The sequence below is a fragment of the Bos javanicus genome, chromosome 21, assembly GCF_032452875.1.
Source record: "Bos javanicus breed banteng chromosome 21, ARS-OSU_banteng_1.0, whole genome shotgun sequence".
NCBI lineage: Eukaryota > Metazoa > Chordata > Mammalia > Artiodactyla > Bovidae > Bos > Bos javanicus.
The window spans coordinates 5,543,063-5,569,859 of NC_083888.1; the positions used below are offsets into that span (position 1 = coordinate 5,543,063).

At 39.9% G+C, this 26,797-nt stretch overlaps 1 protein-coding gene across 4 annotated transcripts in view; it reads right to left on the reverse strand.

Moving 5' to 3' along the window:
* ASB7 (ankyrin repeat and SOCS box containing 7) overlaps positions 1-26,797 on the reverse strand; it is a 55,832-nt gene that overhangs the window by 11,684 nt on the left and 17,351 nt on the right. For all 4 annotated transcript variants that reach the window (XM_061394232.1, XM_061394231.1, XM_061394233.1 and 1 more), the window contains one exon: positions 5,566-6,171. In XM_061394232.1, coding sequence (XP_061250216.1) covers positions 5,566-6,171 — 606 coding nt within the window. The remainder of the gene's footprint in view (positions 1-5,565; positions 6,172-26,797) is intronic.

Consider the following 26,797-nt stretch of genomic DNA (forward strand, 5'->3'; position numbering starts at 1 on the left):
CCAATGCATGATTGTGTAACACCATGCACTAGTCGTTTGGAAAACACTGATTACCTGAGTTACGCAGATCTTTCCAATGGTGACCCAATTCACTGCATGATAGCAAAAAATGACTTTTGTTAATAGTTCTACTGATTTTGAAAAGTTTGTACATATTGGTAAACTGTCAGTGTCCTACTGGCAAATATAAGCTTTTCAAAATTCTAACTTTCACTTGAAAGCTCAAAATTTGTTGCTCATCATAAATACTTTCAGTTGTTCTCCTTAAGGTGACAAGTGAACTTTATTCATTTTCAAGAAAACGTCTACCAAATACCAAAGCCTAACCAGCTTGGCTGTCCATCTCATATTTTAGGTAAATACGGTATTCCATTAAAAAAAAGTTGCTGGTTCAGATCAAACAAATCACAGATGTACTTTCCCTTAATTCAGTCCCACTTTGTTACAGAGTAAGAACACTTTCAATTTCCATCCCATAGAATATTAAAAAAGGTACATCCTCAAATGGATAAGATTTATTAAAATTAAATCAAAGACATTCCTAAATGGATCTGGAACACTCTCCTCAGGCTGCCTGTGGTGAAGAACACGACTGCTAGCAGCCTCTGGGGCCACTGCCTTCATGAACGCTCAGGTGCCTGCTGTTTCAGCCACCACCGCTCTTACACATCAGTGCAGTCAGAGAGGCCAATGATATCTTAGTACTGTTATGAAATTAGTTTTGATCTCATGTCTTGAGGGCCCCCAAGAGTCCACACTGTTCTGTATGAATCCAAAAACAAAATAAAACCACAAGCAGCAGGATATCATTCCCTTTAAGAGTGGTTATTGGCAAGCATTTTTAAAAGGAGGGACCCCACAGACTCTGATTCCCCCAATTTTCAGAGGAGGCCACAGATCCGTGGGGAGGGTGGGAGGCCAGGCGGCCTGCCCAAGCGCATCAGGTAAGTCAGATGCTAGGGCAAGAGCCCACTGTCTGCTCTCCCCGCCACAGGACGCAGCTGACGCAACAGCAACCAGACACAGGCCCCACTGAGAATCCGCGGGGTGCCGTGAGGGAGACACAGGCCGCTGAACCCAAGAGGGCAAACGCTGCTCAGGCCTAGGGACTGCGTTCACAATGTAAGTGAAAAATGATAAAAACAATGAACAGACTTCTGGTTTCAGCTCCAACACAGAAAAGAACTTGAAGTAATCATAATCACTCCAGTCCCTACAAGAAGAAAAAGCTGAACAAACTCATCAAGGGCGTATCTAGGACCCATCAGTAAATGGATGTATAGGGCAAACCTCCACCATAGAATCTGGAGAAAGAGACAGATCTAGAATCAGAGCTGAAATCGGTGCACTTAGGGCAGAAGCTACTGGAGCCACAAACTAGAGGAACACTTAAATGGTCCTTTAGACAAGCGGCCAAGCTCTGTGTGTGGCCCAGCCTGGGAGGGAGAGCCACAGTCTTAGGAACCGCTCACGTGTTCTGAGGGGTCCTTTCAGGGACCCCTTTTCACAGGGAGAGACCCCTGGTGGCTCTGGCAAGAGGAGGGTGTGAACACTGGCCTGATGGACACTCAGGAAACTCACAACAAACGTTTGCTCACCAAGGGAAAGACCTCACCAGAGTCCTAGCCCACCCGGAGAATAAACATTTCTCTGATCCCCCCACCACGGTCCTCTCACCAAAGTGTGGGTATTTGGGGGGATAAGGCAGGAAACAGCGGAAAGGACAACACTTTTCTCATGGACTTTCTCTTTCCTAAAAGACTTTCACATTCTGAACACCTCTTTGACTAGGGAAATTTACACTGTAGGGCAGGCAGCTGACAAGGGGAAAAGAGCACCAGCTTCCAATCCAATTGCTCAGGGAGGTTTTCATTATTATTAAACCATTTCCTCAAGGGAAGTTTTCCTTACAAAGCAATCTTTCTTGAAGTTTTGGTCTTGTACCTCCTTTAACAGTTTCTTGTGCTTGCCATTTCTTGTGCATAAATGTTAATTTTTTTCTTTTGAATTGGACAAACATTCCTACAATCTCTGGTCTTCAGCTAGAGAATTTCTGCCCCTTCCTATATGCCAGAATTTCCATGATCCTCTTAGCTCTAAATGGTGTTTGTGCAAACTACACATACAAATTACTCTAATTAACGGCATGCACTGGCACGGCCCTCAGAATGAGTGTTCTCAGCAGGCCTCCGTAAGGGTCTCCAGCAGGATGCCTCCTGCTGCCTGTCATCACCGCCACTTCTTCCTGTCACCGGTCACATCTTCACTGATCTCACTTACTGTGTCTTTAGTTTTTGCTCCACTCTCTCTGTGTTTTCTTTTTTTCCTAGTAAAAGAACTAAGAGACCAAAAACTAGCTTCTCTAAGGAGGAAACAGCTTTCCCTCAGCAAGGTGATGCTCATGCTCTAGGTACGATCTTTGGCTCTTTTTGGTATTCATTATTCCCGGGCACAAACAAGCTGCTCCTTCAGTCGACTGGCTTTCTGGAGGAGACCACAATGAGTTCCGGACATTCAAGAAGGCAGAGGTTTCTGGAAGTCTGTCTGTAGAGTAATAGCAGCTTTTTGTGGCTTCTCCCTCTACTGTGATCAACAAGGCACCTGCAGATACTACTCTGTAACTAAGCCACTTGACCTGCCCTGTTTTTATGGAGTGTGTATCAGAGGTTTTATGGCAATTTTTCTAAAAAGCCACAACAGCTTTTAGATTCTAAGATTATGACTGTTCTGAGCTCTTCTGATTTAAATAATGTGCTCTGTAGTCAAAATGGAACAATGAAAACTAATAAGGCCCCGAACAAAGACCACCAAGTGCCTTCGCTGTTCTTACACCTCAGGAGTCTGAGTTTTCAGATCAGAGGCTGAGGACGTGGGGCTGAGGGAGCAGGGGGTCGGCAGCAGCACAGGTGGGAAGGAACTCAGGGATTTAATCTGATGCTCCCTGAACCACCCAACCATCTTTCACTCTGGTTTTCAAGAGAGCCAGTACAGAGCTCCAGTGAGCCATCAGTTACAGTCGGTCCTTCCAGCACACTAGGAAAAAGAAAACCTCATAAATAATGCACAGGTGAAGCAGAAACACTTCATTTGCTTTTGGCAGAAAACACCACTGATGGCAAAGTCAAGAGGTAATGAATTATGTCGCAGCATCTGAAGACAGAGGCTAACTGCAGCCTTCCAAGGACAGGTGTTCCTTTGCTTCTGAAAAGCATCCCAAGTTTGCTAAGCCACCATCCTTATGGTTGCAGTCAGCCAATCTACCTTTTCTGCAGACCTTCTAGGTGCACGGCTTTGCTCCAGGTGCAGCGGAGAACTCAAACACAAAGAGGCAGGCCTGTCAATTTTTCTATCCGCCCTAATTTTAAAGGTACGTGTGAATCTCTTTTTAACTCATCACTTGCTCTCCAGCAGCACTCCATGGTGGAGCTGAGCAGCTCCAAAGGGCCGGCTCCTCCCATCCCCTCTGGCCGCCTGTCTCCACATGCAGACCGCACCACAGTTTAAAGAGCTGAAAACAGGCAAGGTAGAATAAGAATCTAAGGGATTCGATCTGTAGGTAGCAAGTCAGGCCCTGCATCCACCTTCATTTAATACTTTATTTAAAAAAAAAAAAAAACAGAGCACTTATAATGTGCCAAGTATTGTTTTAAGTGCTTTATACGTATTAACTATTCAATCCTCACAACAAGCCTATAAGACAGATATGATTACCCTAATTTTAAGATAAGGACACTGAGGCACAGAGCAGTTAGCAAACACACCCAAGGCCACAAGTAGTCCATGGTAGAGTTAGGGCTGGAGCGAAGTCTAGTCAGTTGAGTCCTGGTCTACGCCATTAACCACTGATCAAAGTATTTAACAGGCTGCAGCATTTATGTGTGTAACATGCCTTCCTGAAGGCAGCCAAGTAATCTAGTATCAAAGTTAAAGCAACAACAACAAGACGACACTCAGAATCTATGTGTAAGATACACTGTATAGGCTATACACCAGGACAGAATTCTAACCTCAAGTCCAAGAGTAATTGTATCTTTCACAACACCAACACCCCTATCAGTCTGTAAATGAAAACTACTGGAATATTTGCTGAAAGAATCAGCAGTGAACTTTTGCTGCAGTCTTTTCCTAAAATACGGCCTGGATCTGAAGCCAGCGGGGAGCAATCAGCACACACACCTCCTGTCTCTGAGTACATCACTGTGTCTCAAAAGCGTTCTGCAAGGGCTCACCTACCAGACAGCCCAAAATACCTCCTCCAAGGCAGGCACATCTGTGCTGAAGAAGTCAACACTTGCGGATATTTAAATAATTTATAAATACAATAAAATCCATTTCCTGTGTGGCACTTGCCACAAAATGAGTGCTCAACAGCCACATGGGGCCAGTGGCTACCACAGTGGCCAGCACAGAGGCCATTCCCGTCATCACTGAACGTTCTATGGACAGCACGGGTTAGATCCTAAGTGTCATTTTTTTTTTTTATGCTTGAGTCTGAATATACTCACTGGTAATAATTTCATCCTGTCTTTATTATGAATAAACAAAATCCAAATTATACCTCATTTCTTCATAAATTTTCTACTCCCAAATTCAGTTCCAAGGAGGACAGTGGATTATTTACAAGTAGGTCAGGTAAGTTCCTAATCCTCTACTACTTGGGACCTAGAACATCTTTCTTCTTCTATAACAATGAATGAAACATAAAAATTAGTTGAGGAAAGGGGAATTCATTAAAAAGTATGGTAGACAAAGGCTGTGTTTACAGACGATAGCTTCATGTTGAATATGGAGCTCTGAGAGTACCCACGAGGAAGTCAGAGAGGAGAGGGTGGCTGCTCCACACAAACCAATTCCTCCATCCGAAAAACAACACACACGCACGATTAACGCAGCGGGCCACACACTTCGTGGCTAAAAAAAAAGCGCCTACAGGAAAACAGGCCGGTTACACGGTCCTGTGTGGGCCAGGGACAGTGGCACCAAATCTCCTACTGGGAACAAACTTTTCCTTACAACCATTTCTAATTTCTAGCATCCTTAATCTACACTCCTAGGATGCCTAACAAATAACACTGCTATTCCATTCCATGTGTGTTCACACTGTAAAGAAGCAGAAACGGAATGATAAAACACGAGCACAGCTTAGGAATAAAGCACACATTCTAAGACACTTCCATAGCGAAGGATGCTAAGATCCAAAATTCTCCTTCTAATTCCTCATTCTCAATTTCATAAAGCCTGGAAAGACTATGTTTATGACTGGTAGGAAATGCCCTGTTCTAGTATTGATCTCGGTTAATTTAAAAAATTCTTCTCTCTGCATCCTTTTGGCCAATTTTTCTCTCATCCTATCTATGCCTATTTACTTTTAGTAACACAATTGATTATTTTTATGAAATCCTGTGATACAGAGCTTTCTTTTTCATTTCAGACGAGTGGAATGAGCAGGGCTAACAAGAATCATTAACATCTGGTCATTTTAAGTTGTAAAAACACCTTAAGCTCCTCCTTAAGATGCAAAAAAATTTTTTTAAATGTAATAATAGCAATAATTAAATTACATACTTGTGACTTCTTGTAAGAAATCCAAACACGGCCGACTACTTCCAGAAATGCTTATTGAAACAGCCAATGGGGTCTGTCCTTCATAGTTCCTTGTGTTCGTGTCCGCTCCGTAATTATATAACATCCGTGCACAGAGCACATCGTCCCTAAGGGCAGACAAATGTAAAGGAGTCTGTCCGTCTTCTAAGCGACCCAAGTTTGTGTCTGCTCCTCTCTGGAGGAACATTCGGCAATAAGAGTGATTGCTTTTAATCACAGCGTATCTCAACAGGAAACCGTTCTGAATGTCGATGTTGGCGTTGTGGTCCAGGAGGATTTTCACACAGCTTGACCGCTCTCGGATAATGGCGAGCTGAAGCGGCGTTGTACCTTTATCACTGAGCGGGTCAACCTCAGCCTTGAACTCCAGTAGGAGTCGGACAAATGAGTCCCTACCATAGTGAGCGGCCACATGAAGGGGAGTCCAGCCATCATTGCTTTTGGCATTAATAATGTCGCTCCTGTATTCAGATTCTAACATCAGGCGTGCAATCCGGGCCCGGCCATGCATGGCTGCATAATGAAGAGCAGTGAAGCCTCCGATTAAGTCCTTAACTGTGGGATCAGCTAGAGTTAAAACCAAAATGAAAATATTAGCAGACTCTGGGAGAAAAAGCAACAACTCTGCCATGGCACAGCACATCTTAGCCAGTTCTCACATAAAATGCGGAATGATTAAACACATAATGAGTATCAAGTCCTTCTTGCTTCAGCTTAATTGAAGTAGTTTTAATGGAAAATAAATTTTAGTAGAAAGCCATCAAACCTGGATTAACAGGATGAGCAAATGACTTACAAAGCATTTAAAAGATAAATACAGCAAACACAGAGCTCTGATCACCACATCCCTTCTCTTTGCTAATCTAACCAGCCGCCCTTGGCCTCCCAACTCCCTCATCTCTGCACTGTTTCATGTTTCTCTTCTGTTTTGAACTTTTTGTTTTATTTTCTCTTGTGCTCCTTCTTGGTCTTAAAAAGAAGCATGTGTAGCAACATCTGCTGCTCTAAATTACGGATATACTGTGGTCTGGCAGACTGTGTTATTTTAGGGTATATTAGGTAAAAAAAAAAAAAAAGTTATTTGTGGTCTATAAAAATTCCAAAGTATGTAAGGTATATGTTAAGAGATCTTGATAAATCATGTTTCTATAAGATAAAAGTCTATTCTGAATTCTTTGTTTTACAAGAACTCTGGAGTTTTTAAGAATTAGGCAGCACACATTGTGTGAAAAATTGGGAGAAACTTCAGCACTGTGTAAATATTATTTTCTAAAACAGTTCCAAACCTCTCTTCTAAATCAACAGATTTCTGGAAGAAAGAAATAAAAGAGAAGACAGAAACTAAAATGACTTATCAGCTATGTGACTCCTCAAGCCAGAGACTTCTGTCCCCTGTCCCCAATCCTTCCTAAAGCTGAGAGTCAGTTCTGCACCGCTCTCATCCCACTGGCCTTCCTGGGCAGGGGGCAGAAGAGGGGAAAGAACCTTTATTCACTGCAGGCAGGTCACTTGCTTCCTGGAGGCTGGCAAGTCCATGCGAAGATAGCTGACTGGACCTAACTGTCTAAGAGTAAAATGCTTTCTTCTTATAAAAGTCACTCTTAATTCTTCGTTTGTTCATGAAAGAGAAAAATTCACAAGTGTTTTTCAAACAAACAAATAAAAAGCCTCCACAGTTACATGATTAAACACTCATGTATTGTTTAGTAAAAATATTTTTTAGTTCTATAACATTTTATGACAGTTTGGGCTCTTAGAAAAACTTATGAGGCAGAAAAGTATATGTAAAATAGTAATAATACTGTGGAAAATACAAATTTCAATTAAGAAATAGTTACAACAAAAGCTATACAATGTTAGCACTTTTTAGCTAAGTTATATCAGTTGAATTTCTAAAATTATTTCATATAAACTGATATTACACAACAGTAATAAGACTTTTATGTGTTTAAAGAAAAAAAGGGTATCGTATCTGCCCTGCTCTTCACTAAAAGAAAACTATATAGTATATATTCAAGTTGCGACTTAAAAAAAAAATAAAAGCAAGAACATTTAAACAAAGCACATTGCTGCCATCTACTGGTAAGATGTGAACAGGGGCTCCTAATGTTCCCATTTTGACAGATGATGCCCTCAAGTTTTTTTTTCAGATACCTTACTTATCTAGAGTAAGTGAGGACAGGCATGAAATCTAAAAGAACCTCTATTATTCAAACAAAACCGTAAATCTTGCCAAGACAGTCATTTCTTAATCTATACCCAACCAATCAACTGCTTCCAAATATTGTCTCCTGTTAGTGAAATTCAAGAATACTTTCTCTTCTCCCACCTTTCATCTACCATGGGCACCTTTAAAGGTGCCAGCAAATAGTCTCATGTGTTATTTTACAGTAAAATTAAAATTATGTTACATGAACCTGCACTTTCATCTTTGGTTTTTCACTTTAGGGTTTTTTTTTTTTTTTTCTTTTTGGTTCTACTTATAACTCAGTGCTATACTGAGCTAGGAAAAACAAATATTAACAAATACAGCAATGATCTGTTTATTCTAAGTAAAAACCATAAAAATGCATGATTTGAGCACATACTGGAAACAAAGCATAGAATGAAGACTGTAGGTTAACAACACGTAAAATCTGTACAGTTACTTTTCTCAAGAAATTAACATGGAAAATATAAGACAAAGATGAAAACAAAAATTATTATTAGCCAATGCAATAAGAAAAAATCTTAAATGGAGTAGTAGAAACTACAAAACATAAAATTCTATAAGAAACAGGCAAGACTTTCTTTGACTTAACTGAATTCACTTCATCAGTGTCTGTTCAAATGTTTCTTCATCAGAAAAGCTTTCCCTGAACACCAAACACAGCAGCCCCATCAACCTTATAACTGTGTTCACTTCAGCAAGCTTTCTCCCCTCACGTGCACGTATTTAATACAAATTCCAGAAGTCTCAAAAAACCCATTTAAACCTATTGAAAAGTTTAGCAATATACATAAATAAAAGCAGAGAAACATTCCCTACCAATGATTTCTTTCCAACAGCTTTACTGCAGTAAAATAAAACTGAGACATTTCAAGTACACAGGTTGATAAACTGATGAATTATATAGTCATGTAACTACCACCACAACCACAATATTCCCATCCTCTTAAAACGCTCCTTCCTGCCCCTTATAGTCAATTCCCTGCCCAGACTCTAGGCCCCAGGCAACTACTAATGCTTTGCCTTTCTAGAATTTCCTAGAGTATTAGGCTTTTGCATTTAACTTACTTCATTCATTGTGATGTTTTTGAAATTCATCCCCATGTTGTTGTTGCTCATCAAAAGTTCATCCCTTTGTACTGCTGAACAATATTCCATACTATGGATATACAGTTCATTTATACAATCATTAGCAAATGGACAAATAGGTTATTCCTAGGCTATAATAAGCAACACTACTGTGAACATTCACATAGTCTGTTTGTGGCTATGTTGTCATTTCATTTGGGAAACTACCTAGGAGAGACGTGCAGGGTCACATGTTAAATGTACATTTGCAGGATTCCATGGACAGGGGAGCCTGGCAGGCTGGTCCATGGGGTCACATAATCAGACACGACTGAGCAACTAGTAGCTCACTTGCATCCAATTCTTTGAGACCCCACTGACTGTAATGTAGCCCACCAGGCTTCTCTGTTCATGGAATTCTCCAAGCAAGAATACTGGAGTGGGTTGCCACTTCCTCCTCCAGGGGACCTTCCCGACTCAGGCATCGAACTTGCGTCTCCCACATCTCCTGCACTGGCAGAAGGATCTTTTTTTTTTTTTTTTTTTAACCACTGAGCCCCTTAAGAATCCCTAAATGTAAATTTAACCTAAAAAGGGCACCAAACTTTTTCTAAATGACTACACAATATTACAGTCCCTCTAGCAATGTATGAGAATTCCGAATGTTCTACATCTTCACTAATACTTGGCATTATTAGCAATGTTAATTTTACCAGTTCTGTTGAGTATAAGGTGGTAACTTACAGGGATTTTAACATACATTTCCCCAATGACTAGTGATATTGGGCTTATTTATATACTTTCTTTTTGTGGAGTGTCCTTGAAATCATTTACCCATTTTTATTATGTACTTTTACTCATGACTGAGTTTAAAACTCAACTGTGTACATATTCTGGATACAAGCCCTTTTGTCTTGTATTTTCTCCTAGTCTACTGCTTGCCTTTTCACTTTATATAATGTGTCTTTGGAAGAGAAAAAATTTTAAATTTTGATGAAGTCTATATTATTTGTTTTCTCTGACGGCTTGTGCATTTTGTGTCCTGTTTAAGAAATCTTTGCCTAACACAAAATCTAACACAAAATCACAGATTTTGTGTTTTCTTCTAGAAGTTTCATAACTTTAACATTTATATTTAGAGCAATGATCCACTGCTAACTGGTTTTGGCGCAGAGTGTAACATCAGATCAAGGTTCATTATTTTCCATATAAGTGTCTATTTGTTCAAGCACCATTTGTTTACATGAAGCAAGAACTTTCAGATGTACAAGTTGAATTTAGAAAAAGCAGAGGAACAAGATATCAAATTGCCAACATCTGCTGTATCAGAAAAAGCAAGAGAATTCCAGAAAAACATTTACCTACTTCTGCTTAATGACTACACTAAAGCCTTTGACTGTGTGGATCACAACAAACTGAGGAAAATGCTTAAAGAGATGGGAATACCAGACCATCTTACCTGTCTATTGAGAACCTGTACGCAGGTCAAGAAGCAACAGTTAGAACCAGTCATGGAACAACAGACTGATTCAAAATTGGGAAAGGAACACGTCAAGGCTATACACTGTAACCCTGCTTATTTAACTTCTATATAGAATATATCATGCAAAATGCCAGGCTGGATGAATCACAAGCTGGAATCAAGATGTTGGGAGAAATATCAACAGCCTCAGATATGCAGATGATACCACTCTAATGGCAAAAAGTGAAGAGGAAGTAGTGAACTAAAGAGCTTCTTGATGAGGGTGAAAGAGGAGAGTGAAAAAGCTGGCTTAAAACTCAACACTGAAAAAACAAAAGATCATGGCATCTGGTCCCATCACTTTATGGCAAATAGAAGGGGAAAAAGTGGAAACAGTGACAGATTTTATTTTCTTGGGCTAAAAACTCACTGCGGACAGTGACTGCAGCCATGAAATTAAAAGATGCTTGCTCATTTCTATGATAAAACTAGACAGTATATTAAAAAGCAGAGACATCACTTTGTTGACAAAGGTTTACATAGTCAAAGCTATGGCTTTTCCAGTTGTCATGTACAGATGTGAGAGTTGGACCACAAGGAAGGTTGAATGCTGAAGAATTGATGGTTTTGAATTGTGGTGTTGGAGAAGACTCTTGAGCGTCCCTTGGACAGCAAGGAGATCAAACTAGTCAATCCTAAAGGAAATCAACCCTGAATATTCACTGGGAGGACTGATGCTGAAGCTCCAATACCCTGATGCTGGGAAAGATAGTGGACAGGAGAAGAAGGGGGCATCAGAGGATGAGATGGTTGGATGGCATCACTGACTCAATGGACCCGAGTTTGAGCAGACTCCAGGAGATAGTGAAGTAAAGGGAAACCTGGGGCACTATAGTTTATGCGGTTGCAAAGAGTCAGACACAACTTAGCAACTGAACAACAAACAAATTTGTCCTGGTGCCTTTGCCACAAAACAGTTTACCATAAGTGTGGATGTATTTCTGAACTCTATTCTGTTTCACCAATCTAAAACTGTATCCACATACCAATACGTGATTATCTTGACACTGGAGCTTTATAGTAAGTTTTGATAGCAGGTAATATCCTCAAACTTTCTTTAAAACTCTTTTGGCCAATAAATTTTAGAACCAACCCATCAATTTCTTCAAACAGGCCTGTAAAAATATTGATTGGAATATGCTAAATATTTCAAAAATGTAAACCTGTTCCAAATTATCTAAATACTATTTATTGTTCTAAACTGTGAATACAGAACACCTTTCTGAATATTCAGGTCTTCTTTAATTTCCCTCAGCGATGTTTTGTACTTTTCAGTGTATTAAGTATTGCACATCTTTCAATACATTTATTACTAAACTTTGTTGCTATTATAATGAATTGTTTTACATTTTATTCTCTAAATGTTATTTGCTGGTATAGAGAAGTAAAACTGATTTTTATGTATTGACCTGTATACTCTGTAATCTAGCTAAATTCACTTTTTAGTTCTAGACATCTTTGTAGATTTCTTACAATTTGCTAAATACACAATTATGTTCTCTGCAAATAAAGACAGCTTTACTTCTTCCTTTCCAATTCCAGGACTTTTATTTGAATAACAAAATGTTGAATAAATGTAGTAAACACATGTACACTTGCCTTGCTCCTGATCTTAGAGGGAAAGCATTCAGCAGTTCATTTACTATGATGTAATTCTGTAGTCTTCGGAAAACTTGTAGCTTTCCACAAGTGCCTCTCTTTAGGGTTTGGAAGTTATGTTCTGCTTTTGGCTTGCTAAGAGTGTTATGATTAATGGGTATACTATACTGTCAACCCCTTCATGGATCACAGCCTTGTTGTGGTGAAGACACTTGCATAACTCAATGAAGCTATGAGCCATGCCGTGCAGGGCTACCCAGGACAGACAGATCATTGTATAGAGTTCTGACAAAACGTAGTCAACCAGAGAAGTGGCAACCGACTCCAATATTCTTGCCTGGAGAACCCCATCTACAGTATGAAAGGCAAAACGAGATGACACTAGAAGACGAACCCCCCAGGCTGGAAGGTGTCCAGTATCCTACTGGGGAAGAGTGGAGGGCGATTACTAACAGCTCCAGAAAGAATGAAGCACCTGGCCCAAAGTGGAAATGACACACAGTTGTGGCCGTATCTGGTGGTGAAAGCAAAGTCTGATACAGTAAAGAACAGTATTGCACAGTACCCCGGAATGTTAGGTCCACTGTTAAGGTAAATTGGATGTGGTCACGCAAGAGATGGCCAAACAGAACACTGACATCTCAGGAATAAGTAAACTAAAATGGACGGGAATGGGAGAATTTAATTCAGATGACCATTACATCTACTACTGTGAGCAAAAATCCCTTAGAAGAAACAGAACAGCCCTCACAGTCAACAAATGAATCTGAAACACAGTACTTGGGTACAATCTCAAAAATGACAGAATGATCTTGGTTCATTTTCAAGGAAATGTGTTCATTTCACATCCAACTTCACAGTAATCCAAGTCTATGCCCCAACCACTGATGCCAAAGAAGCTGAAGTAGACTGTTTCTGTGAAGACCTACAACACCTTCTAGAACTAACACGAAAAAAAGATGCCCTTTTCATCGCAGGAGACTGGAATGCAAAAGTAGGAAGTCAAAAGGTACCTGAAACAACAGGCAAGTTGGGCCTCAGAGTACAAAATGAAGCAAGGCAAAGATTAACAGAGCCAAGAAAACACAGTGGTCATAAAAAACACTTTTTTCCAACAACACGAGAGACAACACTACACATGGACATCACCAGAGTCAATACCAAAACCAGATTTATGTTCTCTGCAGCCAAATATTGAGAAGCTCTATACAGTCAGTAAAAACAACTGGAGCTGACTGTGGTTCATATAATGAGCTCTTTATCGCAAAATTTAGGTTAAACTGAAGAAAGTAGAGAAAACCTCTAGACCATTCAGATATGACCTAAATCAAATCCCTTATGATTACACTGTGGAGGTGATGAATAGATTCAAGGATTGGATATGGTAGACAGAATGCCTGAAGAATTATGGATGTAGGTTCATAACACTGTTCAGGAGTCAGTGACCAAAACCATCCCAAAGAAAAAGAAGTGGTTGTCTGAGAAGGCTTTACAAATAGCTGAGGAAAGAAGAGAAAAATATACCCAGCTGAATGGAGAGTTTCAAAGAACAGCAAGGAGAGATACGAAAGCCTTGTTAAATGAACAATGCCAAGAAATTGAGGAAAACAACAGAATGGGAAAGACTAGAGATCTCTCAGAGAAGGCAATGGCACCCCACTCCAGTACTCTTGCCTGGAAAATCCCATGGACGGAGGAGCCTGGTGGGCTGCAGTCCATGGAGTCGTAAAGAGTTGGACACGACTGAGCGACTTCACTTTCATGCATTGGAGAAGGAAGTGGCAACCCACTCCAGTGTTCTTGCCTGGTGAATCCCAGGGACAGGGGAGCCTGGTGGGCTGCCATCTATGGGGTCGCATAGAGTCGGACACGACTGAAGCGACTTAGCAGCAGCAGTAGCAGCTACAAGAAGCTGCGAGTTTTCTCTACAAGAAAACTAGAGATATCAAGCAAACATTTCATGCAAGGACGGGCACGATAAAGGACAGAAACACTAAGGACCTAACACAAGTAGAAGAGTTTAAGAAGAGGTGGCAAGATTGCAAAGAACTATATAAGGTCTTAACTACCTGGATAACCTCATGGTGTGGTCTGGCTCTAGGTGTGGTCACTCACCTAGAGCCAGACATCCTGGAGTATGAAGTCAAGTGGGCCTTAGAAAGCATAACTATGAACAAAGCTAGTGGAGGTGATGGAATTCCTGCAGAGCTATTTCAAATCCTCCAAGATGATGCTGTTAAAGTGCTGCACTCAATATGCCAGCAAATTTGGAAAACTCAGCAGTGGCCACAGGACCGCTGCGGAAAAGGTCAGTTTTCATCCCAATCCCAAAGAAGGGCAATGCCAAAGAATGTTCCAACTACCATATAATTGTGCTCATTTCACATGCTAGCAAGGTTATGCTTGAAATCCTTCAAGCTAGGCTTCAGTAGTATGTGAACCAAGAACTTCCAGAGGTACAAGCTGGGTTTAGAAAAGGCAGAGGAACCAGAGATCAAACTGTCAACATTTGCTGAATCATTGAGAAAGCAAGGGAACTCCAGAAAAACTTTTGCTTCATTGACTATGCTAAAGCCTTTGACTGTGTGGCTAACAATAAACTGGAAAATTCTTCAAGAGACAGGAATACCAGGCCACTTTACCTGTCTCCCAAGAATCCATAGGGTCAAGAAAACAAAAAAAGCACATAGCCAATAACAACAAGTATCAGGTTTTCACTACAGATCCTATAGACACTAAAAGGACAATAAGGAATATAATGAGCACCCTTGCAGTTCAAGGGTGTTTAACAGTTAGAACCAGACATGGAACAACTGACTGGTTCAAAATTGGGGAAGCACTTCCCTGATGGCTCAGATGATCAAGAATCTGCCTGCAATGCAGGAGATCCAAGTTCAATTCCTGGGTCAGGAAGATCCCCTGGAAAAGGGAATGGCTACCCACACCACTATTCTTGCCTGGGAAATTCCATGGACAGAAGAACCTGGCAGGTTACAGTCCATGGAGTCATAAAGAATCAGACACAAGTTAGCAACTGAAAAACATATTGTCGATTCCATTTTCTGCATCTATTGGAATGATCATTTGGTATTTACTTTTATTCTATTAACAGGGTAAATTACTCAGTACGTTTTCAGATATTAAGGAAAGTTTGCATTCCTGGGATAAACACTCTTTAGCTGTGATATATTCTTTTTTATATAATGGTGAATGAGACTTGATAGTACTTTGTTAAGGGTATTTCTATCTGTTGTCATAACAGATAGTGGTCTGTTGTTTTCATTCCCTGAAATATCTTTACTTGGTTTCAGGGTCCTACACACCTTATACAATTTAAGTTTGGGATCATTTCCTCATTGTTTGTTAATGTTTATGCCTTTATTATTTGAAATAATTCAACAGAAAAGGCAGCCGGGTCTAAGGTTTTTAGTGTAGTTTTAGTTATGAACTAAGTTTCTTTGTTGTAAACTGATTAAATTATTATGTTTTTCCCTTGGGTCAGTTCTGGCTATTTGTGTATTTCAAGTAAACTGTCCATTTCTTCTAAATGGCAGAAGGGTGCTCATTATATTCCTTATTATCATTTTAGTATCTACAGGATCTGTAGTGAAAACCTAATACTTGTTTTTGGTTATGTGCTTTTTTGTTTTCTTCATCAGTCTACCTTTAGGTTTATCAATTTTATTGATCTTTTCGAAGAACCAGCTTTTTCTTGGTTTCATCAATTTTCTCCATGATTTGTCTATTTTCAATTCCACTGATTTCTTTTCTTCTGTTTATTTCATTCCTATTCTTACTTTGAATGTAATTCTAGCAATACAGAGAAACTGTAACCTGAGAGCCACCTTTCCTCTCCCTTCCTTTGCGCTGTTACTGTCATATATATCACATCTTTATATAAGCCCAACAACCGTTTTATAATTGTCTTTTAAGAGATGAAAAGGGGGAAACATATTTACATTGTCTATGGCAGCACCCTCCTAAGGGGGCCCCTCCCATAATCCCTGCCTCTTGATGCTCATGCCCTTGTGTAAATCTCTTCCCACGCATATGAGCAGGACCTGGACTTCCTCTAACCCAAACAACCTAGCAAAGGTGACGGAATGCCACAACTTCGTATGTTATGATACACGAGGCTCCATCTTGCTGGCAGACTCACTGCAACTCTCTGTGCTGCCTTCATGAACTAAGGGGTCTTGCTGGGAAAGCCCACAGGACAAGAATCTGCAGTTTACCTCTAAGAACTACTGGCAACCTTCAGCTATGACCCTCAGTCCTATACAACCAAGGGAATTAATCTGATGACAACCTGAGTGAGCTTAGAAGCAAATTCTTCCCCCGTTAAGCCTACAGATGAGAACGGTCTGGCCAACACCTTAAAACTGGGAGGTAATAATAGCAATAGGAATGAACACCCTGTTTTTTACATGCATAGTTACCTATACCAGTGATTTTTATTTGTCCTGTGAATTTGGATTACACATGGTACTTTTCTTTCAGCTAAAAGGACTTCTTTGCATGTGTTGGTATGCTTAATAATGTTCCACAGGTCTGCAGGGTCGTTGAGTGAGGCTCTGACACTGCTTACAGCAAGTGAGAGAATCACCTCACATGTAACAGGAGACCTGGCAAATAAGACAGCTATATGGGCTTCGATAAGCTGCCACATATTCCTGGAAACGTGGAAGGCTGATGCATGCTTAAGAAAGACCAGAGAGGACCCCAGTTATCTACTCATCTCTGGTTAAACATGAGGCCAGAAAATGAAAGTTGGGGCATACCTGTAAATTATCTGATTACTGATTGTGTCTACTAAACCTAATATACAGATCTCATTGGCAAAGTAAAAGTTTTACTGCCTCAAATTGCTTAAGCACAACCTCTGACCAGTTACTGGTCAAACATAAGTTATTTTGATCATAAGCTATCTTAAATACCTTATTGTCTTTTTCAAAATTCTTTTTTATGTGTGTTCCTCAGACTGGATAATGTTTATTGATCAATTTTCAAAGTCACAAATTCCTTCTTGAGCCAGCTCAAATCTCTGCTAATCACTCTAATGAATTCATTTGTTATTGTACTTTTGATTCTAGAATTTATATAAACATTATATATATATATATATATATATATACATACACACACACTCCCGTATATATATTGTTGTTGTTGTTCAGTTGCTTAGTCTTGTCTGACTCTTTACAATCCCATGGACTGCAGGACGCCAGGCCTCCCTATCCTTCACCATCTCCTAGAGTTTGCTCAAACTCATGTCCATTGAATTGGGGATGCCATCCAACCATTTCGTCCTCTGTCGTCCCCTTCTCCTCCTGTCTTCAATCCTTCCCAGCATCAGGGTCTTTTCTAATGAGTCAGCCCTGCACATCAGGTGGCCACAATATTGGGGCTTCAATTTCTTTATTGATCATCTCTATTTGATGAGTCATGGTCACATGTTGTCATTTCATTCTTTGAACATGGCTTCCTTAGTTCTTTGAACACCTTTATAATAGCTATCCTGAAATTTTGTTAAATGTAGCATCTGCCTCTTCAGAGACATTTTGTATTAGCTAGTTTCATTTCCTATGCATGAGCAATACATTCCGGTTTCTTAGCAAGTCTCTTGATTTTACTGAAAACTGACCATCTTAGACTATCACAGCATCCTTGGATTTTGATCCTTACCTCTTCTAGGTTGGCTGCTGTCACTATTAGTTTTAATGAATTGCCTAAACTAATTCTACATAGTTTGTCTTCCTTAAGAGTATACAGTGTCTCTGCTCAGTTGTTACTATCAAAGCAGGGCTTCTAGGGGCTGCTCCTAGGAATAACTTATATTTGACCAGTAACTGGTTAGAGATTGTGCTTAAGCAATTTGAACCAGTAAAGCTTCCATCCTTTACCAAGGAGGTCTGTGTGTAGGCTGATACACACATTTAATAATCAGACAATTTACAAATATGTCACAGCTTTCATTTTCTGGCTTCAAGTTCAATGAGAGAGGAGTCAATAACTGGGGTCCTCTCTGGTCTTTCTTAAACATGCATCAGCCTTCCAAATTCCCAGGAATACACAGCAGCTTATCAAAGCCCACATGGCTATCTCATTTGTCAGGTCTCTGGTTAAATGTGAGTCTTCTCTGTTGCTTGCCCCAACTGGTATTAGAGCCTCAGTCAAGTAGCTGCGCTGCAAGTCAAACAAGCTTGCAGTTTGTTTACCACCTAGATCAAGACCAGGGTTATTTTCAACAGCAGTCCAGGCATGGGGCATTTCCGTGGGCTCCAAAATCAGGTCAGTCCCTTCCACCATCAAGCAGGATTCCAGCTCTCATGATACTGTGACACAGAGCCTGGTGGAGAGCAGAGAGAGTAAAATGGGAATAGCCACTTTGGGCTCAACTTCTTCTTTTTCAAGTTTAAGTTAAAAAATAACTGATTTAAGATGGTTTGTCTTTCCTATTCAAACATTTAAAGCTATAAATTCCTCTCTAAGCACTGCTCTAGTATATCCCACAAATTCTGGTATGCTGTGCTTTCTCTATCATTCAGCTCAAAATTTGACTTCCAAACGTCTGAGGCTGTCCTAGATATATTGTTGTTGTTGATTTCTAATAGAACTCCACTGCAGTTAGGGAATATACCCTTAAGATTTCAGCCTTTTGGCAGCATATGGTTTATCCCAGTGTCCATAACATGCACACAAAAAGAATGTACATTCTGAAGGTGTTGGATGCTATTTTCGAAAATAGTATGTCAATGTGTTTGATGATGTTTTTAAGATTTTCTCTAGATATTGATATTTTAAATCTAGTTCTATCAATTGCTGAGAAATGTTAGAATATTCAAGATTGTGAAACTGTCCATTTCTCCCTTTGTCAATTTTTTGCCTCATGTATTTTGAAGTTCCCTTTTCGGGCACATTTTATGAGTGTTATTCCTCCTAGTGAAGTGCCCACTTGTCACTATGAAATGTCTCTGTTTAGTTCTGATAGTGGTCTATGTCTTGGAATCTATTTCATATACCACTAATGTGGCCTCTCAGGCTTTCACGTGCTTGCTGTTTGCATGGTGTATTTCCAGGACATACACCATCCATCTACCTACTTTCAACCTGCCTGTACCTTTAAAGCATATCTTTGTAAACAGCATATAATTGAGTTTTGTCTACTTACCTTTCTGATAATTTCTAGATTTTCATCAGAGTGTTCTGTCCATTAATGTTTAATGTAATTATTGATATATTGATTTAACTTACCGTTTTTATTTCCATTTGTCTCCTAGTCTCTCTTCTTTCCTTTATACCTTTTTTTAAATATTATCAGAACAATTTTTAGCATTCCATTTTAATTTCTCCATTGATGTTCTAGCTATACTTCTTTGCATTATCTTTTGTTTTTTTTTAAACTGGTAGCTCTAAGGATTAAAATATATATACTAATTTGGTCAAAAACATTACCAGAATATTTACAGAGGTTATTATATGCTTCCCATCTGTGTTTAAAAGCTCAAATGCTTTTGGACATTATAAAATTCTAAAAGTGGGAAACTTAGTTTTTACAAAATATATGTATAGGCATCGCACCTTAATTTGCTATTTATGTGATTACTCTTCGTAAAAGTTTTAAAAGTACCAACTGCAAAGCTAAGTGGCACAAGAACAGACACTGCTTCAAGGTCTACAAACAGCTATGCAATGTGCCATGAGTGTCATTATAGGAAAAAAAGCACAGTGATGGAGGAAAAAAATCTAAACAAATCCTTAAAACTTGACTAATAATTCACCACAGAACAAAGAACTAGAAAGTCAGGTGGTGTAATGTTCCCAAACGGATTTCCCCAAGAAACATTACTTTTTTGCTAATGAAAAACTGAAAATTTAGAAAAGCAGCAAAGCAAAAACAGCATTCCTCAATAACTACTGTCCACAGTGACAGCAGACTGCTTTCAGCTTTCCTTCTATACATTTAAAATATATATATAACTGTAATCATAGTCTAATCATTTTTCCCTCTATATTTAGGCACTGAAAATGCCTCCATTTTTAAAATTACATATAATAAAGGGTAAAATTTTCATACAGGAAAAAATTCTTGCATTTAAGCTGCTTCCTTGGAATAAATAAATAAAAGTAGTCTCAGGATCTAACACATACTACTAAACTTCTTTCCACAAATGCTTTCCTAAATGTCTACCATCAATGTCCCCATTTCATCACATTTGGGATTACCATTTGTAAGACCTTTCATTTTTGAAAAACAAAAATAACTTCTCATGATCATGCTATGAATTTCTTTGACCAATCCCTTATCTCCCATTTATTTTCTTATGTTTCACCAAGAGGATTTTACCTACTGTACCAAGAGGAGACCTGAGACACTTTTCTCAGTTTACTCTGGGGATCTGCTTTATGAAATTAACTTCTAGAGCTTCAGCTGACTGCCCTCCAGGTCTGTTTGCATAAACACTAAATCTGAAGATAAACACACACACACCGGCTAATATAGGGTCTCTTACTGTTACACTCTTGAAATGTTCAATGTAGCATTAGAATTTTTAGAAAGATTCAAAATGGGAAAATGAATACAATACGGGTTTCTTAAAAATTTGCACTCTTATGGTAAACTCTTCCCCATAATTCAAACAGCACACTAACCTCATCAGAAAGACCACCAGGATGAGGACAAAGATACTACCATATGCATCACATTTGTGGTTGGAAACACTGATATTTTTGGACTTTATAAAATCCTAAGTGTTCATCATTTTGAAGCAGGATGTTTGAAAGTAAAACAGCAAAATATCACTTACTTATATGCACAGGCCAACGTTTTATGTTCTACTAGTCACATGTGGCTACTGAGCACTTTAAACAGGGATAGTGTGACTGAGGAACTGAAGTTTTTAACTTAACTGTAAATACAGGCATATATTTTACTGCACTACACTTTACTGCAGTTAGAGATATCGACTATGTTTTTTAAAAATTGTAAGTTGGCAACATCACCTACAGCAAGTCAATCAGTGCCATTTTCCAACAGTATTTGCTCATTTTGTCTCCCTGTATCATATTAGGATAATTCTTGAAATATTTCGAACTTTTTCATCATTATTATATTTGTTATGGTGATCAATTATCTTAGATGTGACTATGTCAATTATTTAGGGTTGCCACAAAACACACCCATAAGACGACAGTCAACTTAATGAATGTTGTATCTGTCCTGACTGCTCCACCAACCCCAGTCTCTCTCTCTCTTCAGGCCTCCCTATCTCCTGGGACACAAATGATCAGGCCTTTAACTGTTGAAAATGAAGAGTCACATGTCTCTCACTTTAAATCAAAAGCTAGAAATGATTAGGCTTAGTGAGGAAGATGTTGAAAACTGAGACAAGCCAAAAGCTAGCTTCTTGTGCAAAACAGTTAGCTAAGATGTGAATGCAAAGGAAACATTCTTGAAGGAAATTAAAAGGGCTACTCCAGTGAACACAGGAATAATAAAAAAGTGGAGCAGCCTTTTTTATCATATGGAGAAAGTCTGAGTGGGCCAAACAGAAGATCAAAATAGCCACAACATGCCCTAATTTAGCCAAAGCCTAATTTGGAGAAGGCCCTAACTCGCTTCAGTTATATGAAGGCTGCAAGAGGTGAGGAAACTTCAAAAACAAAAAAAAGTCTGAAGCTAGCAGAGGTTGATTCATGAAGTCCCAGGAAAGAGGCTATCTCCATACATCACAATGTAAGACGAAGCAGCACGTGCTGATGGAAAAGTTGCTGCAAATTCTCTAGAAAATAATTAATGAAGATGGCCACACTAAACAACAGTGATTCAATGTTATTGGAGTAAGAGGCTACCTAGGACTTTCATAGTTAGAGAAGTGAAAGCCTGGCTTCAAAGCGTCAAAGGACAGGCTGACTCTTGTTAAAGCAGCTGGTGACTTTAAGTTGAAGCCAGTGCTCATTTACCATTCCAAAATCCGAGGGCACTTAGGAATTGTATCAAACTACCCTGCCTATGCTCTATAAATGGAACAACAGAGCCTGGATGACAGTACATCTGTGTATAATACAGTTTACTGAATGTATAAAGCTCAAAGCCCAGAACTACTGCTCAGAAATAAAGATTCCTCTCAAAATATTACTGCTCATTGACAATGCACCTAGTCATCCAAAAGCTATGATAGAGCTATAAGTAAGATTAATGTTGTTTTCATGCCTAACATAATATCCATTCTGCAGTTCATGGGTTAAGGTGTAATTTCGACTATGAAATTTTATTACTGAAGAAATGCATTTCCTAAGGCTACAGATGCCATAGACAGTGATTCCTCTGATGGATGGGGGAAAAGTAAATTGAAAATTTTTTAGAAAGAATTCACCATTCTAGATGCCATTTAGAACATTCATGATTCATAGGAAGGGGACAAAATATCAATATTAAGAGTTTTGAAGATGTTGATTCCAACTCTCACAGATGACGCTGAGAGGGTCAAGACCAGTGCAGGAAGGAACTGCAGATTACTTAGCAAGAGAATTAGAAATAGAAGTGGAGCCTAAAGACGTGAGTGACTGAATTGCTGCAATCTCATGATGAAATTTTAACAGATGAGGAGTTGCTTCTCAGGGACAAGTAATGAAAGTGATTTCTTAAGATGGAAGCTCAAGTGAAGATGCTGTGGAGGTTGTTGAAATCACAACAAAGACTTCAGAATATTACATAAACTTAGTTGATAAAACAGCAATAGGGTTTGACAGAATTAACTCCAATTTTGAAAGCAGTTCTGCTGTGAATAAAATGCTATCAAACATTTGTGCAGGCTATAGGGAAGTAATTTGTGAAAGGAAGAGTTAATTGATGGTCAAACTTCATTTCTGTCATATTTTAAGAAACTGCCACAGCCACTCCAGCCTTCAGCAGTCTCCACCTTGATGAGTCAGTAGCCATCAACATGAGGCAAGACCCTCCACTGGCAAAAGGATTATAACTCACTGAAGGCTCAGATGATGGCTAGCAATTTTTTAGCAATAAAGCATTTTTTAACTCAAGTTTTCTTTCGACAGTCCCCAGACTACAGTATAGTATAAACATAACTTTTATATACACTGGGAAACCAGAAAATTCGTGTGACTCCCCCTAGTGCAACATTCGTTTCACTGTGATGGTCTGGGATTGAACCCTCAGTATCTCTGAGGTATGCCTGCTGCTACACATGCTGTAGACAGCACAGGTTTAGACTAAAGACAGCCTCTTATTACTTTTTCCCCCTTCTGGAATACAGACAGTATTAGTAATACAAACTTGCTCATAAGCACACGTCACACAGCTGTTCCCCAGCCAGGCTGCCTTCTGCAGTCACATCGCTGTCACCACAGCACAGAGAGGGCAACTTCTGAGCTCTGAGTTTTGATAGATCTGTGTGCTCACTCACTGGCAGTTTCACTGTGCAGGTGTACAGATTTACCTGCAAGATCCAATCCTTTAATGCACTTGAGATTAAACATTTCTGGTAGGGTGAAAGGCTTAAATTAAACATCTATGTCTTCCCCACCCTCAACTCCTCCCAATTGCTCTAACTTTCTCCGGCTCATTCAGTAAATGACAACTCTTTTCTTCCAAACCCTCAGCCCCCAAACCTTAGTTATTCTTGGTTTCTTTTCCTCTCACCTCACAGTCAATCTATCATCACATCGTGTTGTCTCCATTTTCAAAATATATCCAGAATCTGACCACTCACTTCTCAATACACCCACTGCTATCATGTAGCCCAAGCCACAGATCTCTCTCACCTGAACTATTTTAAAGTACTGGAGAGGTTTTCTGATGTTTCCCCTGCTCGTCTACAATCTGTCTTTCTCAGAGCAGCCAGAGTGAGTCTTTCAGGAAGTTCGTATCATTCCTCAGTTGAGAAGTGGTCAATGGCACCCCTCCCTTCTCATTCAGAGCAAAGTTAAAGGTCTAGGAGCTAGAGAACATGTTGGCTGACTCTCTTGAGCCCTGTTTGGTTCCCTCTCCCATCATTCTGCTCCAGCCACCATCTTCCTGGCTTCTTCTTGAAAGTGCTAAGATGTTCCCAACCTAGAGTTTTACTTAACACTTTTCTCCCAGATACCTACATGGTTTGGTCTTCATTTCTTTCAGGCCTCGGCTGACATGTCACGTTAGAGGCCTTCCATGAATACCTAATTTAAAACAGCAGTCTGTCCCTCTTTACCCCTTCTCTGATTCTTTTCTCTTCACGATTCGATATTGTATACTGTCAGTTACTGAAACGTAAGTGTTGCGACAGTAGAGACTTTCCTTTGTTACTGTAGTCCCAGCCCTCGGAACAGTGCCTGGCACAAAGCAGGTGCTCAGGAAACACGTGTGGGGTTCAGGGAGATGAGGCTGCAGTCCTGATCAGGCAGCAGCACCCTTTCACTAATTCACAATGCTACAACCAGTGAGCTTTTCCACAGCACACATCTGTTTCGCCCATTCCTCTCTGTCACACGGCTCACCACTGTCCCCAGAATAAATGACTGGATGCGCTCCAATCACGCTGAATCTCAGCTCCTAAAACCAAACATGCTCCCTTTTTCCTTCAACCCTTCATCAGTGTCCTCTGAGTTTGGAGTAACTCCACAACTCCACCCTTCCAGGACCCTACATGGCCTCACCTTTCAAGACCGCAACAAAACCACGCTTGCTCCAGCAGGCCTTCCCTGCCCCTCCCGCCACCTCCACCCCAACAACAGTGGGTGGTGGTTTATAAACAGTGCTCAGTTCAGTCTCTCGGGACTGCATTGTCTTCTTATAGGTCATACAGAATCAATTTATGAGGTGAATTGACGGTGAACAAATTACTTACCATTCTGTGACTCAGTTTTCTCAGTGGAAAAAACACTTCTTACTTACTTAACCTCATGAACAGTTGTGCAGAATCTAAATGTTCAACAAATGCTGGCTATAAATCCATCCCCCCAGTAGACTGTGGAGTATCAGAAGTGGAACATAATGATTAGGTCCACATCTCAGGGCCTGGCCAGAGCCTAGCATATGTCAGGCACTCAATAAATACCTGCTGAATAAATACCTGAACAAGTGGCCAACTGGCTGCCTCCCCCTCCTCTATCTGTGCGGATTCTCTCTCTTTGCGCAGAGGTTGGGGAGGGAGGAGGGAGAGAGGAAAGCGAACCCTTGTTTCTGTGTATTTCTCCCTGCCCCATATTTGAATTTTTGACTTCATTTCATCCTAATGTCCAGCACAAACTAAGCTTATTAACAGGATGGGGCCAACCTAACTCTAAGTTTAAAAGCTCTTAAAGAAACTGTGGTTTAAGGAAAAGAGCAGGTATGAAGAATTCAGGCACTTTTCTAATCCTACCAGAAGACTGGCCCATTTCAATCAGTATTTTTTAATAGTAATAATTTAAAAAAAAAGGATCAGCCTTGTCTCTGTAAAGTTGGGGAACAATTATCTTAGGTAACTGGTGCTTATTTCTTCTTTCTCTCTCTCACTGAGAACAATACAGACACGGGTTCTGTCCTCACGAAGCCTCAAACTAGAACAGAACTAAATAGAATACTACAAAAATAATTTATTTTATTATATTATTAATAAAATAAATTATTATTTCATTGCTTGTGACAGGAGCTACAATACAAAGGTACAGAGCCTAGCAGTACCATATCACAGAGAGATCTGACCAAGTCCGGATGGTGAGGGAAGGCTTCCCTGAGAAGCGTGGGGAGAGGTGAGTGAGGCAGCATGGGCCAGGGGAAGGGGCGGCTCAGAGACAAACTAGGAGACGCTGCAGACGAGCAGACGCTGCAGGGCCATGAGGTCACATTAGGGACTCAGAACTGCCCCGAGAGAAGGGGGAGGCCACTGATGGACTTTAAGAAGACATACTTTAACTGTCATTTTTAAGAGGTCACTCCATTTGGAGACTGGCTGGGAGGGCGCTGACTGGAAGCAGGGATGAAAGAGACATTTAAGAGTTCTGGTGAGAATAAGGTTTCCTTACCCAGAGGTAGGACAGTGCCTCCAATGAAAGGAAGTGAAATGATCTGACAACTATTTAGAAGGATAGTTTCTAGGTTTCTGGCATAGCTTTGGTGCCATTTACTACAGAAGAACACAGTCAAGGAGCAGCTCATGCTGAACTGTGAGCCATGAGTGTGGAGACGCTGAACAGGCAGCACTGGTCTGGTGATCAGAAGCCAGGCCAAGACGAAATACAGAGCGTGTCTAACATCACACGGGGCCAAGGCGAGCGGAGAGCAGGAGGAGGGCTCCATTCCTATTTATGTTCCCCAACGGACACATAATGTGCTCTTAAAAACTACTCCATGCAGGCTTGTAATACCCTTCACATGGAAGATCAATGAGGGAAATCTTTATATTCTGTATAAAAACAAAATCAAATTTATATACTAAAATCATTTGTCTAAAAATTTAAGTTGTTTTCAAATAAAAATAAAAATGCATTTATGATAAAAAAAAAACAAAACTACTCCATAAAGTTCTTATTCTACTAAGGAAACGTGAAAAAGGAGGAAGTAAAAGGTGCTATACAAGAATAAGTGAGGGATTTCTGCAAAGTATGTAATTTTGTTGTTTTAAAATTGTATATGGAAATGCAAAGTGATAAGATTAGACAGGGCTTCCCAGGTGGCTCAGTGGTAAAGAATCTGCCTGCCAATGCAGGAAATGTGGGTTCAATCCCTGGGTCGGGAAGATCCCCTGCAGAAGGAAATGAAATTCCACTCTTGCCTGGGAAATCCCAGGGACAGAGGAGCCTGGCAGGGTGTAGTC